The sequence below is a fragment of the Cannabis sativa genome, chromosome 4 (assembly GCF_029168945.1).
Source record: "Cannabis sativa cultivar Pink pepper isolate KNU-18-1 chromosome 4, ASM2916894v1, whole genome shotgun sequence".
NCBI classification, from domain to species: Eukaryota; Viridiplantae; Streptophyta; class Magnoliopsida; order Rosales; family Cannabaceae; genus Cannabis; species Cannabis sativa.
In genome coordinates, this window is record NC_083604.1 from 4159351 (window position 1) to 4179603 (window position 20253).

A 20253-nucleotide genomic window follows, 5' to 3' on the forward strand; every position below is an offset into this window, starting at 1 on the left:
TTAGTTATTAAATAATTATTTTTGGCATTTAAAATGTTAGAATTGGAAAATTGGCGTTTTTAAGAAAATAGAAATAAAAATTGTAAAAACTGCAAAAATCAAGTGGGGCCCAGTAAACACCTTGGCCGGCCACTTAAGCATGTTTTTCAAATTGATATTTTCATTATTTAAATGCCAAATAATTACTAACCTAAACCTAGTAGTTGCCTATAAATAGAAAGTGACGGCTCAGTCAAATAACAAGTTTTTAACAAGTTTTCAAGCATTCTGTCAGAAAATTACTTTTTCAGAAAAACTGAGCCTTCCACTTCTCTCTCTATAGCCGACCCTATACCTATCTCTTTTCCTCTTCATAATTTCAAACCTTAGTGATAGAGTAGTGCCCACACACAGCAAGTGGTACCTCAATCATAGATTGGAAGACTGTGAAGGATCACACACAAAGAGAAGGACATTCGGGCTCAGATCTTGATAATACTCTGCGACAGAAAGGATACAAGGGTTAGAGATTTGAGTGGAAGGAGACATTATTCTGCTGCAACCAATGTAAGGTTTTCTTAACTTTATATGTGTTTATTTATCGTTTTAGAAAGTTCATATTTAGGGTGTTAAACAACATACTTGTGAGTAGATCTAAGATCTTGGTAAAATAATTTCGAACAGTGTTGTCCTGAAAGGTTGCTCATAGTGAAATTGAGAAGGGCAGTAAAAGATGACAATGGTTCTTAGAGTTTAGGTCAGAATCAAGTGAACGGTTGCTTTGAGTCCAATTAACGACGCTTGTGGACATAAAAAGACCAGCTTGATGTGAAGAGGCTACATTGGCCTTAAAGTTTTCCAATTGAAGTTGCATTGAGCTGGTTGGGCTGATTTGGCTCGACACGCATAAACCACTAACATGATTTGTGGACATAAAAGTAACAACAAATGGAAAAACAAAGTTCAAGTGTTTTGAGCTTTCCAAGAGAGAGTTTGTGAAACCCAAACCTTACCTCTAATCATTTCATCATAACAAAGGTAAGGGTGAGATGATGATTCGTCGCATGCCTTCATGTAATCAAAGCAGTCATTATTGTAGATATGTCCCATCCTTCTATAGAAAAAGCATATGTCAGGAAGATGTTCATATTTCAAAGTGAGTCAGACTACCCTGTTAATACTTTGAAACTCAACGGGGATTCCTCTAGGGATTGGTTGAGAAACATGAAACATGACATGAACTCTAAAATATGGGCCCCAAGTCTCCCTAAGGGAGAGCTTATCAACTTCAACCAGAGGGCCCAATTTAGAAGCAATCAAACAAGCCAAGTCTTCATTACACTTGAGGAAGTGTGTATTATGCACTTGAACCCAGAAAAGGATAGAGTGGAGACTATCCCCATTGAGAACTTCCAAAGAAGTAGGAATATCGATGCAGACAACATTATTGAGATAAATCCAAGATTGTTGAATCATGACTCTTCTTCTATCCCCATCACATCCAAACTCCACCAAAAAAAATATTTGAGGGCGCTCAGTTATAACAACTGACAAAGTTTGTTTCAATTTCTTGTCATTGTTTCTCTGAAGTGTTTCCTACTATAAGACTCGACCGTATTAGTATGTAACTTGGCCACAATAAAGATATTGGGAACAGGGAGGTTAGGATAGATTTGAGTTGAGAAATCTTGAAGGGAATGGACTGTATTCTCCGTATATGTTATATTGAGAGCAACAGAGAGAAAACCAACTAAGTCATCCATTTTTGGTAAGAAAGAGTGAGAAAACAGAACAAAGAAAGCCAAATTCAGAAAGAGACAATTAAGAGCAGAAACATCAATATGAGTTTTTCCAAACACAGCAAAAAGACCATTTGTAGCCATAATGATCGGCAAAGCATTAATTTGAGGAAGGGTTTGTTAGAAATCTCTTCCAAGATCATAAATAACCCAATTCATAAACCTTATGTGCATAGATGACAGATTCCCTAAATTTCTATTTGACTCAAGCAAACAAGCAAGGTTAAAAATGGCATATGTCATGTTCACACTAGCGATCCACAATAATATCCATGAGAAATCACCCCAAAGAGAGTTAATTTTACTATATATTTGGTCTATATCAGATGCAAATATGAAAAAACTTAAAAGGATTAGATAAGAGGTAACATTAGGAAGAAAAATTGAGGTTAGAGTGATCATACCTCTAAAATTTTTATAATTACTTGATGTGAAGTTACACTACTACAAAAGTCAGAATTCGTGACGGTCTTAAAACGTTTTTTTTTTAACCGTCGCTAAAAAAATTAAGTAATTATTTAAAACCGTTGGGAAAAATTAGTATCATGGCGATTTATAACGGTAATTACAGGAATAGGCGACGATTTTAATTAGAATTCGTGAATTTATTGGGCCCTTATACCCGACAGTTTAAAGCCGTTGCCTATACCCTGTTATAAGTGATAGTTTTAAACCGTCGGGAAGTCCACTTTAGTGACAGTTTTTAACTGTTACCTATTTTGCCTGTTTTGCGACGGTCGTATAGACGACAGTTATAGAAACCAATGGGAATACTTTAAACGACTGTTTAAAAACGTCGGGAAAAACTATTTTTATAGTAGTGTTGGGTAGATGGGTCATAACTTTCTTACCACGACCAATAGAGCTTGAGCTGTTCTGGCTCCAAGCATGAAGAAGAAGAGCAGAGCTGCCACTGAGGTTAGGAAAACTGGGGCGGAGAAGGGGTTCCACTGTGGGAAAGCAGTTTGAGTTGGAAAACATGGACAGAGCGTTAGTGTTTTGCATTGTGAACATGAAGACTAAAATTGCCCTAGGTTATCATGGAAGAAATTTCCAACCAACTACTACCTCATTCGACAACCTTGTCACCAATTAATAAAGTTTTTTTAAGGGCTTTTTTCAGTTTTAACCCAAAAAGTAACAATATTACAAAAATACTTTCAGTTGGCCAAATAAATAAATATACAACCCAAATAAAAAAAATACACAAATGCCACTTACACACACCTTCAACCTAGGATCCATGCTTCTTGGGCAACATCGCGCAACTACGCAACTACGCAACAACCTAACGCAACCGGAACGAAAATTCAATCAGAGAACCACCATTAATTCTGGCAACTTCACCTGAGAAGACGAACATAATCAATCAAAATAGGAGCTGCTTCGAATTCATAAAAAGGTGTAGAAAAACTACTACGAAACTAAAATTCAACTGGAAATCGAGTTTAATTTGCATAAAACTAATGTCCTGACTTTAATTTTTAGATCCATGAAAGGCATATCTCAAAAAGTTGAACTGGAGTTCCCAAACAATCTAACTCAAGTATAATCCAAAAAAATTGCATTAATACTATAGTAAAATGTTTATTCTGGTGTATTTTTGTTGTTATCCAAATTTCTATTTGTGAATTTATTCATATTAAATCATTAAGAGACATGTAGATAGAGTTACGTATGTAGAAATAATGTTTTGATTTTTAATGTTTCACAACAGTTGCATTACAGTTGCATTATAGTTGCCTAAACATTTTGCTTACGATTATTTTGTTTGATTGAAACCTTCGTCTGATGCAACTTTCAGCCAACCACCCAGAAACTTTCATCTGATTGAAACCTTCGTCTGATGCAACCTTTGACCAACCACCCTGCAACCATCGTCTGATTCGTCTGATGCAACCACCGTGCAATCACGCAGCAACGACCCTGCAACTATCGTCTGATTGTGTAAGTGATGATAATGTAAGTGGTATTTTGGTAATTAAAATTACATATAAAGTATAAATATTGTCTTTACCTTATTTTTATAAATAAAATGTCAATTTATATTTTTTATATAATAATTCCTTTTTTTTTGGCTAGAGAGTCCCACATTGGAACCTGCACATTCTAATGTGCACATTACTCTATTTACATTCTTTATGACACTCTCACATTCTTATCACTTTAAAAATTATTTATTTTTTAAAGGGTGTAAAACACTTGGCACTATATTGTCCATACTAACATAACATGAAGAACTTGTTCACTCCATACAAACAGTACATTGAATTAAAATTTGATTCAATTTTCTATTTGAAAGGAACTCATACCATATCCTATCTCTAATGTTCTTGAATCAGTTGTTTCTCATGCCCCTATTTCATTTTCTCAACAAAAATATTAATTGATCACTCTCTCAGTTTTATTAAAAAAATGAAAATTGTGTAAAAGCACATAAAAGAATTGTGAATGAAAAACAGAGAATAGCAAAAGTTACTTTCTCTATTAGAGGTTGCTTTATTTAAATTGAAAAGACTACAAGAAAAAAAAAAACAAGAAAGCTAATAAAAAGTTTGTTACTGAACTAACTTCAACTTTTTTTAACCTAATTAACTAATTGACCAACTGATACAAAGATCTATTTAATAATGCTATCAAATTGAACTACATTAGGGAATAAGAGGTTTTATGGTTAGTAAAAAGAATTTTAAGAGTTAAGATAAAAATAGTTCGACCAAAATCGAGTTCAAGAGTCTAAATTATTATTAAAATAGAGAAGCAGATCAATAACTTTTGCAGTGTTTAAAATAATACTTACTAAAATAAAAAATCCATCATATTTGTTTTTTAATCAAAGCACATAAATTTAGGGTTTTTGTTTCTTCTTTTTATTTTGATATTTTAAAGTTTTTTTTTTCTTTTTCTTTTTCGCATTTATATGAAAATATACGGAATAATCTGAATTATAATTCAAATTTACATTGTAACTCACGGAACAAATTGTCAGAATAATTCAAACTGTAAAAATAAAAAAAAAGTATACATATATAATAATTTCTCCAAAAAATTTATTTAAAAAATAATCATGTTTGATTGAAACGATCAAGAATTATACAATAAGACAATAAATTTACATTGTGCAACCATTATTAACATTTTTTTTAGTTAGGCAAATTTTTCTCAAATGGAGGGTTTCTTCTCAAAATCTCTTTTGAAAAAACAAAATAAAAGAAGAATCCAACATATGGTATTACCATAAAATAAGCATATCCCAAAACAGAACATATATTGGCATAGTAAGGTTTTTCAAGATTTAGGGATTATTGACAAATTAATTTGTTAATTGAAATTAATCCCACATACACACAACTCATCACACTCACAACTTCAAAAAACTCAGTTTCAGTTAGCTTCTTTGATGGCTTCCACATACCCAAGTTGCCATTTTTATTCTTCTTCATCATCATTAATACCCAATTCATCTTCAACCACTCACTCCTCTACCTTATCCTATTTTCCTTCCATCTCTAGTTTCAGTGGAAATTCACTCACCAAAGCTGATTCTTTTAGCTCAAGACTACATGCTAAGTTTGATAAATTTCAGGGGGACCCTACTCAGCAAAATCTTGAAGATGCCACCACTCCTTTATCTTCTCAATCAGTTCAAGAACAAGTGGAAGAAGATGACAGGTAAATCAGTTGGGTTATACAAAGGATTCGCTGATTTTTACTTCTTTTTCGGATTAAATGCTCTAATATTTTCTGCTTATTTATTGATAGATTACTGTAAGTTTAACATGGGAGGAGAAAATGATGATACCCATTTTTTCATATTTGTTGTGTGTATAGTTGTTAAGAGGTATTATTTTAGTCTTTAATAGAACAATTAGAGCTTGGAATTTGAATGTTAGAGAGTCTCACATTGATAATGTACGAGAACATAATACCATTTATATATTGCCAATTAGTTTTAAGATAAAATGTTCTGTATCTTACCATACACTCACCCTTGAACTTGATTTTCAATTATTTGGTTTTTGTTGGAGAAGTGAAAGGAAACCCTTAATCCAATTATACTTTAGTATTTGAAATTTAAAAAAGAAAACAAATAAAGGTTGTTTATTATTCAGTTCTTGGTTAAGATTCAATCATGTTGTAGAAGTAGAAGGAAACCATCCAATTAAATTATTGATTTCATCTTTAATTTTGAATGCTTGATTTGTATGTTTGATATAGCTTTACAACTTTGTAAACGAAAAGCAAATGGCTTATGTTTTTGGAATTTGAAGAAGTAAATAGGTAGTTATTGTTTCTATCAATATTGCTTGTGATGATTCAATTCAATTCAAATTTTTTTGTTGAAGAGTGAAGAAAGTTTAATAATAATACAATTTATTTTGTACTACAGTTGCTTGCCTTCTGATTTGGAAGGGGCAGTCCGACAATCAAGTGAAGCAAGTGCATTATTTGTATCTTCAGGAGGAACAAGAGCCATAGTACGCGCCAAAAGAATATGTTATATATTTGATTAATTTGTGCCATGTTTCTGTTTCTGATTTTCATGGAGCCTTCTTCAAGCTTAGATGAATTTAAGTAGAGAGGGTTAAGAGAATCCGGAAAGAAAGAAATGAAATCTTGTTAGATCAATTTTTGATGAACATCGGATTTGATAGTAGAAATTCTGAAATAAGTTTGCATAAGTTCTTGCTGAGCTTACTTTCCATTTCTTCAGGTTGAACTCCTAATCCCCCAGCTGCAGTTTCTAGATGATGAAGGTGCACAAGCTGAGCTCTGGGAACTTTCTCGAATTTTCTTGGATACACTTATTCAAGAAACCGGGTGTCAGGTTTGTAGAATTTACATCCTCATACATAGATGATTTGATAACAAAGTAATTCTCATTTCTTTCCAAATCAAGTGGTTATTATTTTCTTATAATTGTCTAATCGAAATTTCTCTCAAAATTGAAATCTTAGAAAGTTAAAGCTGTATTTCCGGATGCTGGTGCTGCAGCACTACTAAAATATACATGGAAAGATGCTACTTTTGGATTCTCCAGGTAACTTGCAAAACATTCACCCAAATTTCAAATTTAGAAATGGTTTTTGCTTTATTGAAGCTAAGATCTGTTGCTTTGCATAATCACATCATACCATAATATTCTGTCTTATCTTATTATATACACAGCTTAAGTGACCGGAAGCCTGTTGAGAAAGAAGACGAAATTGTGGTTATGGTTGTTCCTGATTATCAGATGCTGGGATATGTAGAGAAAATTGCAGCTGATCTTTCAGATGATCCGGTAACAATACTGACATTTCATTTTCAAACAATGATATTCATGAATTGGCAAACCTTTTCTTAATTAATTTGTAAGTAGATCAACAGATCTCTCTCTAGAACAGCCTGAAGTAAGTAGGAAATATTATATTAATCAAAGTTCCTACTTGTATATGGGCAGCCAAGGCCTCTCATAATGTGGAATCCACGTCTCATTAGCGAGGATGTTGGAGTTGGATTCAATGTTCGAAAGTTAAGGCGCTACTTTCTTAGGTATGGTTTGAAGTATCTTTTTCTATCTTGTACGTATAGATTTTATAAACTTAATAACATATCAATTTGACATGACATGAGGATGTCCTTTATGAACATTTGTTAACTGACCGACCATATTCGCCTTTCTCAGCTTACCTCCAAATTTGTTTGTTCAACCCTTTAATCAACTCTAATTCATTGGTTTGCAGCACCTTTACAACAGTCTACTCAATGAGGCCTATGGCAGCTGGTGCAGTGTTTAGATGTTATCCAGGGTAAGAGTATTATAGCATGATATATATTTTATTATGAAGAGAAAATAAAAAAGAACAGAACTTCTCACTTGATTATGTTCTTGATTCTTTTAATGCCTGATCTTGCTAGATTGTGGAAGGTGTTCTATGATGATAAGGATAGACCAAACAGATATCTTCTTGCCGAAGAACTTGTTCGACGTCCAGATGCCGAAGACCTTGAGGTATGTTGCTGCTAAAATTTATGTTTTCGATTGCAATCACATCTACAAAACTACAAATGAAACCAAACTATTGGTTTACTTCGGTTTGGTTTCATCATTCAAATTCGAATATGAAACCATAATGAAAGCTGAATGAACTAGTCATTGGTTTGGTTGGTCTTATTAGTTTTCTCTAATCATTCAAAATGAAACACCATATGTTTGACTATATCTAAATACAGTTTCACATGCTTGAACCACAAACGAAACATAATCAATGGTTTCAGAAATTGCTGTTTTGGCAGTGATGTCAAACTCTATTCTATTCAAGATAAGATAATGACTGTGATTGTATATTTTCAGCTGATATTTGGAGATGTACAAGAAAATTCAGAGCAGGGTCAATCTCTTTTTGATAGAGCTGCAGGCATCTTCTCTTCAATAAATCGATTTATGAGGGTCATTTCGAAATAACTTCATTTCTGTCTTCTTCCCCATCTTAATAATACATGTATTTTGCCATTTATGTTTGTTCTCTCAACATTTTTCTTCTGTACTAAGATAAGATGTATCTATCATTTTATTGTCATATAGATAATTTGTGTTGCACAAGCCTAGTCGTTAGATAATTTTTGCCAAATAACAAGAGTGTACATTATTTGAGGGCAGTGCCTCACTTTTACCACTAATCCCCCAAAAAATAAGATTTAATACTTGTCAAAAGTTAATTAGACAAGAAATCCTGAGATCCATTCATTTAATATGTTTCCCTTAGCTTTTACTCAATTAGCAAATGAATATTTTTTAACATTCTCTGAAAGATCATGAAATATACATCTTTACATTTTTACTGCAATCAAATATTCACATTTGGAACAGTATAAACAGTGAGATTAGGCAAATTATATAGCTTTCTCTATGTATACATATACAATCTTATAACTCAAAACCAAATACTCCAATATGAATATTATATCATTTTTGCCACAAACAAAACTACAATCCTGTATAAGTCTAGTAAACATTGTCTATCTATTTTCATCTTGATCCAAACAATGGAGAATAAATCTCTTATTTGGGACATATCCCTCATCTGTCATGAGTCTAAATAGTTGGTCTAAAACCCCATAAATGATCTCAACATCTGGATGCAATCTATCCCAAACAACAAAGCTGTGGACTTTTTTTTCTATCTCAATCCAACTAATACCTGTTTCTTTTACAACTCCCATTTCCTTCATTCTCTTAATTGTTCTTGCTCTCTCTTTCCAATTCCCTTCTGAGGAATATATATTGGCCAGCAAAACATATGGTGCTGGACTGTCAGGAGCAGCCATAGCCAATTGCTCAGCAGCATATTTACCCAATTCAGAATCAGAATGAAAACTACAAGCACCAAGTAGTGCTTGCCAAACTAGAGGACCAGGATTTTCTGGTAAGACTTCAATAAAATCTTTAGCTTCCTTGAGAAGTCCGGCCCGGCCTAACATGTCAACTACACAAGCATAGTGCTCTGCTCTTGGACTCAAACCATAATCTTTAGCCATGACATTCAGGAACTCCATGCCTTTTTCAACTAATCCTACATGGCTGCAAGCATGAAGCAGAGACAAAAATGTAACATCGGTCGGCTGCACACCTTCAAATTTCATCTTTTCATACAATTGTAGTGCTCCAAAGCCGTCCCCGTGACGAGCAAAGGCTGCAATCATGGAATTCCATGAGATTGGGTTCCTCTGAGGCATCTCATTGAAGACTTTGATTGACACATTCAACTCTCCACATTTGGAGTACATATTTATAAGACCATTGTTGACATAAGGATTGAAAGTGAAATTCTTTTTAATCACTACACTGTGTATTTGCTTCCCTAGACCTAGAGAAGTATCAACATTAAAAACTCCAAGAACTGCTGAAACCATATTTGGGTCGACTTTTATCCCTGTCTTCACCATTTTCTTAAAAATTTGTATAGCTTCTTCCTCAAGCCCATTTTGAGCACAACCCACAAGAATAACAGTCAAGGAAACTTCATCAAGTTCTTCTGCAGACTCGAAAACCTGCCATGCATCTTCCATACTACTGCATTTGGTGTACAGGTCCATCAGTGCACTCTCCAAATGCAAGTTTGATTCAATTCCTAGTTTCCATAAAAGGGCATGAATTTGACGACCTTCATTTAATGCCTGAAGACCAGAACATGCCATAAGTGAGCTCAAATAAGTCAAAGAATTAGGATCCACAGTTCCATTGCGCATCATCACAAACAATTTGAAACTTTCTTCAAACAATTCACTCTGTGCAAGACCTGAGATCATAGCCGTCCATGTAATAACATTCCTCTCAAAAATCTCATCAAAAACTTGTCTTGCTGAACTTAAACAACAAGATTTAAAATATGATGTTATCAAAGAATTTGCCACCGTAGTTTCCAGCTCATATCCACTTCTAATAACTAAGCCATGTATCATCTTATTCATATCAAGAAACTCTGGTCCATCTAATGCTGACAAAATGGTAGTCAAAGAGGCTTTATCAAATCTCTGAAATTCCCATTCATGCAATCGTTTGAAGTACCCAAAACTCATTTGGAACTGCCCATTTCTTAGAAACCCCGAAATCATTGTATTCCATGAAACTGTATCCTTCATAGGCATTTCATCAAACAGTGTAAGAGCATCCAACATGTCACCACGTTTTGAGTAAGAAGAGAGTAGAGAATTCCAAACCACAAGAGCATTACGTAAAATATCACCATTCTCCGAGTAAAAAAAATCAGAGATCTTGATCATAGAAGCATGAATGGAAGAACCCAGATAAAAATGACCTTCTTTCCCACCACCATGGGAAAGGAGGCGGCTTGTATCGACATGATTGAGGATAAATCTTGAGGTTTGTGGAGATGGGTTTTCGTAAACTTTGATGACTGAAGAAACCCAAGATGGTAAATGAGAGTTAAGATTGAGGAAGACCCATCTGGAGTTCATCCATGAAATGAAGGTCTTAGCTCAGAACTCGAGGCTTTACTTTGGAGAATTTTCCTGAAATATAATAAGAAAGATTTGCCCTTTGTATATTTTTGCTCTTGGTTTTGGTTTAAATGCTTGATGAAACTTCTGTCGAACCACACCACTACGCCATTGCAGTCTCTCTGATCTCAATCTGCATCATCTGAGGTGATCTCTGCCTCTCTCTGAAATTCTTATTCTTTGGTTTGAATGCTTGATATAGAAGACTTGGGCTTTGAGTATTTATATGTTTGGTAGGTTTTTGTGTCTAATATAATTTTTATAATTATTTTTCAAAACAGATGATAAATCAGAAAGAGCAAAAAAAAAAAAAGTATGAAAACTGTAGGAAAAAGAAAAGATATATAATTTGGATAATGTGTAATAATTTTCATGTTTTAGTTGGAAAATTAAGGAGCATACAAATAATAGATTTCCTGAAAAAGATCACATGGCTTGCCTAGTTTCTCAGTTCTCCCATGTTTCAATTAATTAAGGTTAAGATAAGTCTATATTACCCTTTAATAGGTTATTTCGGTACACGATTATATGTTATAATTATTTAGAATTCTAAATTTTCAGAATATTTGTGTTGAATCCTTTATGGTGTTCTGTGGAAACTGGTGACATTATTTGATTGAAACAAAATTGGTTCAAATTTAGAGGCAAGATCTTTAAGCAGGCACTTTTATCTGGGTTGATTATTAAAAGTAGCTCTTCAAGCCCAAATATCCAAATTATGTACTGAATCAGTCAGTTATGTCAAAATGTCAACTTTTGCATGGCATATATATATATATATATATATATATATATATATATACTACACTAGTCAACACAACACAACACAACACAATCAATAAGGCTAGATGAAAATATACCAAGCCATTTCATTAAAGTCAACAATATGTTCTGAATTCTGATACACTTGCTTTCAATTTTTCTATAATTTAGACACATTTAAATTTCAGTATATATATATGTATAAACTACCTCTGTAATATCCCATTAAAATTTAGCTTGAACACCTCAAACCTCATCCAAGAAACCTTACTAGAGATCACATCACTCTACTGTTTCTTTACCCTATTTGGCATGTGCTATATATATTTGTGTGTGTGTGTGCATAACAATCAATTATTTATGTTGTATAATAAGCAAGCCAATATTATCAGAGTTCAGTGTGGACTATATCATGATTGTGATCGATTATCGGTTGAATGTTCTTGTTATCGTGAGTGCTGAGGCAATCAGCTGAAGGGTGAATAGTCCCATATCCAGAGCCTTGAGCAGAGTTACAATAGGTCTCCACAGTCCCATCTTTCTTCTCCAAGTTGACATTACTCAGGACTATGTTGCTGCATGGGACTGAATCGCTGCAAGCGAATTTCATCGCCTTTTCGCTCTTTGTTGTTCCGCTTATATTCTTGTAGATAATCTTGCTTATGTTAACTGCTGATGACTGGCAAATCAAGACAATAAGAAGAAGCTTGACTGTTATTACTAGAATTTGAATGCAAAATATGGAAATATAATATTGAATTTGAAGGTTGTACCTGATTTTCGCAACTTTTTGGAGAATCACAGTAGAATTGATCAATAATAATGGGGTTGGCTACATCTATCATCTTCACATTTTGGAACCGTACGCCTTGAACATAACCAGAACCTCCCTGAAAAACAACACCCCACAAAGAAAGAAAGAAAGAAACGCGTGTAAGAGACGAATCTTCGAGCACTTGAGTTGTTAACGTGAGAAAATTGTGTTCAAAAAACTTGTAGTACAACCTGCCAAGTCTTGATCCTGACACCATTGGTAGTTTCTTTGAGGACTGCTGTATCCAACACCACTTGAGTAACTATGCCAATGGAATTGTCCTTTCCAAGACTTCCAATGCTTTACAGTAGAATTTTGCAAGAAAGGATAAAATGAAGTTTTAGAACATTTGTTTGATCAATCAACACTATCAATAATCATGAGTGGTCATATTTTGTAGATAGACAAGTACCTTATTCCATGTCCTGGGCCACAATAGATTCTTTTCATTTTGATGTTGGAGCTGGCATTGACAATTGAGACACAATCATCCCCTGAAATCAAATGCCAAAAGAACCACCAGAAAACACTCTTGGGTCTGCATACTTAATGATATGACCAATGAAATTTAACATAGAACATTATAATGATAAACCTGTTGAAATTCTGCTTTCTTGTAGAACCACATTAGTTGATTGAGTGATATGGATTCCATCAGTGTTGGGACTGTCTCCTGGACATGTAACTTGTACACCAGTAATTCGCACAGAATCTGACCGAGAAATAATAAAATTCATCTGTTGGCTGTTCTGTATGGTGAGGCCTTTTACCTTTATAGCTGTGCTTGAATCTATAGTTAATGCCTGCAATAAAAACCCAAATCAAACTCTTTATTATCACTCTTATTCATACCTGAATATGCAATTACAACCGAGGGAAAGATTATCTTACTGTTGGTGCTCCTTTGCATGGCTGTAGAAAAAGATAGGAGAGCTCACATGTTAGTTTCTTGTTCATAAAATTGAAGCACTATACAAAAATAAAAACTGGCTTGAGTTCATTCATTATTGAATCTTCATACATTTGTCTTGTTTTTTTTGCAGGATGCTGCCCACCATTTGCTGCCTGAGCCATCAATAACTCCATGGCCTTGGAATAGGGCTCCCTCTAGTTTTGAAAATTCAAGCCATTGTCGCGCAAACTTTGGATTCCAGTTTTTCGGTTCATCTGGTGCCACAATTGTTCCATCAATCTGTACAACATTAAAAATTATTGTCACCGCAGCTGTGAGAAACAGAAGAGTTGCAAAGACTTCATAATAGTTTGTATAGAGATCATTGCAGGTTTTACCTGGATAACTAACTTTTCTGCACATGGCCCTTGGAATTTTGTTGCATTGACAAGATAACGACGATCTTGAGGAACCAAAAGAACTGCTTTCGGTGTAGAGCAGGCAGTATCCCATGCTTTTTGGAAAGCCTAATTCAATCACCCAATATGGAAAAATAAATGTAAATGAATGAATAATGATAGTTTACACATTGTTAGTATAGGAAAGTTTCGAGTTTGAAACTAGATAAATCATGAAAAAATGCATTCAAATAAAACAAAATATCAAAATACAGGTAACCAATATAATGTTCACCTGAGTATCATCAGCAACTCCATCTCCAACAGCACCAAAGCTATCTACATTCACAAGAACCTTACCACCGCGTTCGCTTTTCCATGAAGGGATATCAAAGAAGTCGATATCAATGTCATCTTCTGAGTCCTGGCTTTCTATGTCTAGCTCATCAAACATGGCAAAGTCATCATGCAGAAAGTTTCCTGCAACCGTATAAGACGCTATCAAGAAACCAAGAAAAGAAAGCTTAAAGAATTTATCCATATTATTTTAGGAAGTGGGGGACTGTTTTTTGGCTGCTTTTCTAGAATGGTTTTGATTGATTTGCATAAAATTTAATGAAACAATGGGTTATAATTTATACATACAGATTAGTTTTAGGAAATGAAGTGTTTTGTCCACTATATGGCTTGGCTTGAAAGTACATAAAAGATGTTACATTTTCAACATGCCCACACTTAAAGTACAAGAGATTTTTTCTTTCTTTATTTCATCTTCTTCTTTTTTGTTTTAGAGGGGAGGTCCTTGCTTTACTTCTCATCCAATGAAATAAAAATGCACCAGCAATAGTCCTCATGGGTCCTATTTGTACTTCTCTTTCACCAAGAGAAACCATGCAAGTTGCAATTTTTTATAGTGTTAATTAAGTATTGATGAACAGTCCTAAAAAAGAATTTGTACAAGAAATTAATAATAAAAACTTCACTAAAAAAATTAAAGTATGTATTAACAAAAATAAAGTGTCATTTTGGTTAGTAGTAATGTGAATGCGGATCACGTTTTTTTAAGACATGCAGGCCACACTCCTCAACAGCCAAACGTGGAAAGAATTGTTTCTCAAGTAAAGTTATGCACAAGATAGTTACAGCACTATGAATTGTTTGTACTAATGATAAAAAAGAAAAGCACAAAACTCACCAAAAATACCATATGCTCAAGATTGTAACTTCAAACAATGATTGCTGGTCTCAATTAAACTGTGACCAATCTCTCTTGTAACCTTCCTTGCCATTGCCAACTCTCTAATTTCCATTGAAGTCGAAAACTCCCCAACTTCAGAGTAAAAGTTTGAAACTTGCAAGCAAATTGCAGGATTCTCGGGTTCAAGCTCCATCAAGACTTTGGCTGCTCGTCTTCCCATCTTTTCGTTCTTATGAACCCTGCAACTTCTCAAAAACGAGCTCCACATCATCGTGTCTTCGTTTCCCTTTGCCTTAATTAGCAGCTTCTCGGCTTCATATAGTAAGCCTGCACGGCCTAAGAGATCAACCATACATGAATAATGTTGTCGATCAGGGCAAATTCCATATGAAGTTTTCATTGAATCAAACAGAATTTTTCCTTCTTTTACCAACCCAGAATGGTTGCACCCTGCTAATGCACACAAGAATGTAACTTTATCAGGTTTCAGACTCTTATGGATCATTGCTTGGAAAAATTTAAGAGCTTCACTTCCCATTCCATTCTGGGCATATCCATTGATGATTGATGTAAAACATATGGTGCTTGGTGTTTGAAGCTGTTCAAAGACCATTCGAGAGTGATCGATACGACCACATTTTGAATATGCATCAATCAGAGAGCAGGAAACTGCAAGATCAGATTCAAGTCCTAATTTTACTGCATAACAATGCACCATTTTCAAGCTTGCTAAGCTTGTCAAAGCAGACACTGATAACGCTTTCAGTGATGTCGAAAGAGTCACTTCGTCGATTCCAATTCCCTCATCAACCATCAAACCAAACATCTCAACCACATCTCCAATACAGCCACAATGCATCAAAGATGTCATTAACGAGTTACAACATTCAAGAGTTCTTCCTTCAGCATTTTCATAAATGGCAACAGATCTCTCTATGTCACCACATTTGCCATACATATTTATCAAAGCAGATTGGATATGAGCACTTCCACTATCAAATCCCATTTTCATTGCATAAGAGTGTATCTGCTTCCCAAATCCAATATTCCTGGTTCCACTAGCAAAATTTAGTAATCCCACAAGTGATCGAATCGATGGTCTGTTCCCCCAAAACTGCATCCCAGAAAATACTTTAACTGAATCAACAAGTAGCCCACTATTGGCATAGACCCAAACCATTGAGTTCCATGAAATTACATCTTTTAAAGGTATATCTTCAAATGCTTTTCTTGCATCATTTAAATTCTCACAAGCAGAGTATAAATCAACCAAGGCATTGGCCACAAACACATTTATTTCTACCCAACCAAGCTTAATAGCATCACAATGTAGCTGCCTTCCTTCCTCCTCAAAAGATCCACCATTAGTAAAACAACAACAACCACGAATCAAATAAGAGAAAGTAACCCCATTGCACTGAACACCATCCCATTTCATCCTAAAATACAATTCCAACAACTTCTCAACTCGACCCACTTCACACAACCCACGTAGCATCAAATTCCAAGTCTCCAAATTTCTTTCAGGCAATTCATCAAACATCTCAAGAGCCAAGTTTTCTTGCCCCATTTGCATATAAAGATTAATAAGAGAACTTCCCACAAACAAGTTCAAACCAAAACCCATCAAAACAACTCTACAGTGAACTTGAATCCCTTGAGCATAAAACCCAGCATCACTACACACACCCAATACAGAGGAAAACGTTGATTCACTCTCACGAATTCCTCGAGAAACCATTTCATTATAAAACCCAAAAGACTCTTTCAAAAGCCCACAACGACGGTACCCAGAAATTATCAAGTTATACGAAACAACATCATAAAGCGGCGTTTCATCGAACACTTGGAGAGCAGAATCAAAGTCCCCAACTTTGATAAAACTATCAATAGCTCTGTTCTTGGAATATACTCTATCATTGTCGTTGACTTGGCAGTAAGATTCTAAACTCAAAGACGAAGACTTGGGTACGATTCCAAATGTCGTTATCTTCCGTACAAGGGACATTAACATGGAACCTCGTCCTACCCATGTACCTTTTTGAGGTATATTTAACATTGGACTTGCTAAGAAAGCTTGGAAATAACTTCAAAACTAAAAATGGCTGTTGCCCACTTCTCAGTTCTCACCGACCACCGATTTATTAATATTAATTTTAAGATTACCATTAAAGATTACATCTGTTTTTACACGTAAATAATTATACTCTTCTTGTGGTTTTAGGTTTATTAAAATGTTAATGGAACAATAGAAAAAGAATCACACACTACCTCTTTGCTTAGCTTCAAATTTTCACATAAATTGATTTCGGCTTAATTATAAACCCTTTACTCTATTTGTTATACATTTCTAAAGCAAGGGAAAGTTTCGTATCAACTTATTCAAACCATACAAATTATCCAACTCTATACCATGTCTGGGTTTCTTCATTAGGCACATGAATGAACAAATAAAGTTTTGTGAGTTGTCACTCTTTTGTTCAGCAGTATATCTCTCTATTATATATAGAAAAACCAATGACACACTTATCTACTTTAACAGCATCTCCGATTTTAGGATGTTTGGTAAGGTAGATATATTATGTGGTATTAGAGAGAAAAAAAATATCATTTTAGAAATTTGAATAGATGTTATGTTGTAGTATTGATATTATTCATTATTTTTTAATAAAAAATTGAAGCTAAAAAATTATTGTATCTAAAAATTAGAATATATATTAAATTATAATGTGTGAAATTATAATTATAATATTTTTAAAGAGTGTTATACATTAGAGTATATGGACAATTGTCATATTAGTAAAATTGAATAAAATTGGATAGAAGTCCTTAAGTCTAACAATTGCAATAGTTCAAGTAAATTTTTAACGGCCTAAAAAATTTAGGTAGTATAATTTAGTACATGTCAAAGTTAACAGGTAAAAATTCTAATTAGCCTATGTAAAAACACAATAGAGTAATTTGCGCCATAAATACCTAAGTTTAACTCTCAGTTACAAATAAATACTTAGTTTAATTTTTTGCAGTAATAATACCTAAGTTATATTTTTGGAACTCTGTAGGTATCTAACCGTTAAATATTATATCATCATCCACGTGTCATTTTCTTATTGGTATATTTAAATTAATTTTTTTTAAAAAAAATAAAAATTTAATGACTTGGACCCATAAGGAATTGCCACGTGGCAATTTACTTAACAATTAACAGTCAGGTACCTACAAAAGTTTCAAAGTTATAACTTAGGTATTATTACCACCAAAAATTAAACTTAGACATTTATTTGTATTGTAATTGTGAGTTAAAATTAGATATTTATGTCACAAATTACTCAACTCAATATATTTACCTTTTTTCACAATTTTTCCTTCATTATTATACCCTAAAATATTTAGTTGTGGCTTGAGTCAATCAAAGAAGTGGCTGTAGTTTAGTGGTGAGAATTCCACGTTGTGGCCGTGGAGACCTGGGCTCGAATCCCAGCAGCCACATCTAATTCTTTTTTGATGGAATTACTTGTTTTTCTTTTGATCATAATTATTTTCTATTGGAATTGTGCATTTTTGGCTTATGTTGACCATTTTGGTTATTAGCTATAGATCAAGAAGAATAAAGGCATGGATCTCTTCTCTTCCTAAAACACATTCCATCAATCATTCCTGGTTTGATGCCTACATGAACAAATAATGACTTGTGAGTGTCACCCTTTTGAGCATGATAGTACACATAGATATATAATTGCACACAAAGAGATCAGCACCCTCTGACATAAGATTGTGTATGTGTGTTTACCTCTCTTAATTGCAAGACAAGTTCCTCCATCTTCAGAGACTAAGGACTTTCTGCAACAACAGAATCAGTACAGATGAAAATGGAAATGAGTGCATACTATCCTAACTCATCTGGACAACAAAAACTGGCTTCATTTACTGCCTGCACCCTTTCAATGCCAAAATTTGATGCCCCACTATTCACTCCAAACTGAAGCTTTAAATACAATGAAAAATCTAATCTGCATTAACACATATGCATCATACCAATAATCAAGATTCTTTCAAATAGTTTTGTGTTGGAACTTAGCTCTGTTTGGCACAATTGTCGAATCGGTCGTAAAAATATATAGACCTAAAGCGATTTAAATAAGTGTTATAGACTCAAATTCTATATCATACATCTCAACTAACTAATAAATATTTGTTATATTTACAATTTGCTTAATTTTATTTAAATATAAATTTGATGAGATTTTTTATTTTTTATTTTAAGCTCCCGAAAAGTATGTACCGAAACATGGTGTCTATATAATTATTTTTTACTATTGGAGTCTCACATTTCAAATATACTATTTGCTTTGTTAGTTTCGAATTCCATCATGTATTGATGGCTTGCTAGAAAGTCATCTTATTGGAGTTGGCTATTCGAATGGTGTAATTTCCATAATTTATTCTTGACAGAACTCAGTATGTATAATATTGATAATTTTGCAGAGCTAGTTCTAAGAAGAAGAGGATGATTATATAGAATAATGGAAACTTATTCCACTCTCTATAATTAATATGATCATTTAATATTAAATATATGAATAAGATAATAATTCTGCTGATTTTTTGATTGTTGCAATCAACTACTAGAGGAGCATATATATGTAACCACACCACTAAGATTTTTCATTCCCCAACTCTCACCCCTTAATTCTCTATTTGTATACATAATACAACCTTGATTGATACACTTATTACTATATTATTATCAAGAATAGTCAAATATTTTAGAACACAATAGGTTTACGTACATATAATTAGTTTTACTATACATCACTCACTTCACTATCTACACTTGATGTCTAGATAAATCTCTAAGAAGAAGATATGGGACCATGTAGAAAAAATCTAGATGTGAAGTTTATATATAAGAATTATTTATTAATTTCTTCGTAAACTTCTTAAGAATATTAGTCAAAGTACAAAAATAACAATACAGAAACAGTTGTAAAATCATTTGTGGTGGAGAGAAGAGCACTTGACTTGACCCCGTTAAGGTGGAGGATTCAGAATTTTTTTAAACAAATAATAAAAAGACTTATTAGGATTTTTACCTCTTAAACTTTAACAAGTACCAAATCATGCCTCCTGAATTTTTCTGGCCATTAAAAATTCCCCCTGAATTATTGAGATTATTAGATTTAAGGACGTTTATCTAATTTCATTCAATTTTACTAATTCAGTAATTATTTATGTACTAAGTCATGCTCTCCAAACTTTGATATCTACCAAATCATGACCCTCGAACTTTGACATGTACCAAATCATGTCCTCTGAACTTTCATCCATGTTAGACTTTTTTTTACTAAAATTGGATAAAAGTCCTTAAATTCAACAATCTCAATAGTTCAGGGGTATTTTTAACGACC

General features: G+C 33.6%; 4 protein-coding genes and 1 non-coding gene across 5 annotated transcripts; 2 read left to right on the plus strand and 3 right to left on the minus strand.

Annotated features, from left to right (window-relative positions):
- The first annotated feature begins 4897 nt into the window (after window positions 1-4897).
- LOC133037449 (uncharacterized) lies at window positions 4898-8364 on the plus strand. The gene is made up of 9 exons (XM_061114817.1): window positions 4898-5450; window positions 6169-6256; window positions 6493-6606; window positions 6737-6819; window positions 6948-7062; window positions 7222-7313; window positions 7505-7570; window positions 7680-7773; window positions 8116-8364. Exons 1-9 carry the CDS (start codon window positions 5179-5181, stop codon window positions 8224-8226), a joined length of 1035 nt encoding a protein of 344 aa, XP_060970800.1. The 5' UTR covers window positions 4898-5178; the 3' UTR covers window positions 8227-8364.
- A 140-nt stretch (window positions 8365-8504) lies between these two features.
- On the minus strand, window positions 8505-11158 carry LOC133037447 (pentatricopeptide repeat-containing protein At3g05340). The gene has a single exon (XM_061114815.1). It carries the CDS (start codon window positions 10737-10739, stop codon window positions 8781-8783), a length of 1959 nt encoding a protein of 652 aa, XP_060970798.1. The 5' UTR covers window positions 10740-11158; the 3' UTR covers window positions 8505-8780.
- A 468-nt stretch (window positions 11159-11626) lies between these two features.
- LOC133037448 (probable polygalacturonase At1g80170) lies at window positions 11627-14518 on the minus strand. The gene is made up of 9 exons (XM_061114816.1): window positions 13943-14518; window positions 13648-13776; window positions 13379-13549; window positions 13249-13269; window positions 12953-13160; window positions 12770-12851; window positions 12549-12657; window positions 12317-12433; window positions 11627-12222 (listed from the first exon to the last, which is right to left on the minus strand). The coding sequence occupies exons 1-9, from the start codon at window positions 14186-14188 to the stop codon at window positions 11932-11934; spliced, it is 1374 nt and encodes a 457-aa protein (XP_060970799.1). The 5' UTR covers window positions 14189-14518; the 3' UTR covers window positions 11627-11931.
- Window positions 14519-14858: 340 nt separating this feature from the next.
- LOC133037446 (pentatricopeptide repeat-containing protein At1g74600, chloroplastic) lies at window positions 14859-16904 on the minus strand. Its single transcript, XM_061114814.1, has one exon. The coding sequence runs from the start codon at window positions 16902-16904 to the stop codon at window positions 14859-14861; it is 2046 nt and encodes a 681-aa protein (XP_060970797.1).
- Window positions 16905-18262: 1358 nt separating this feature from the next.
- TRNAH-GUG (transfer RNA histidin (anticodon GUG)) lies at window positions 18263-18334 on the plus strand. The gene has a single exon. It is a non-coding gene; the product is annotated as a tRNA-His (tRNA).
- Window positions 18335-20253: the final 1919 nt, after the last annotated feature.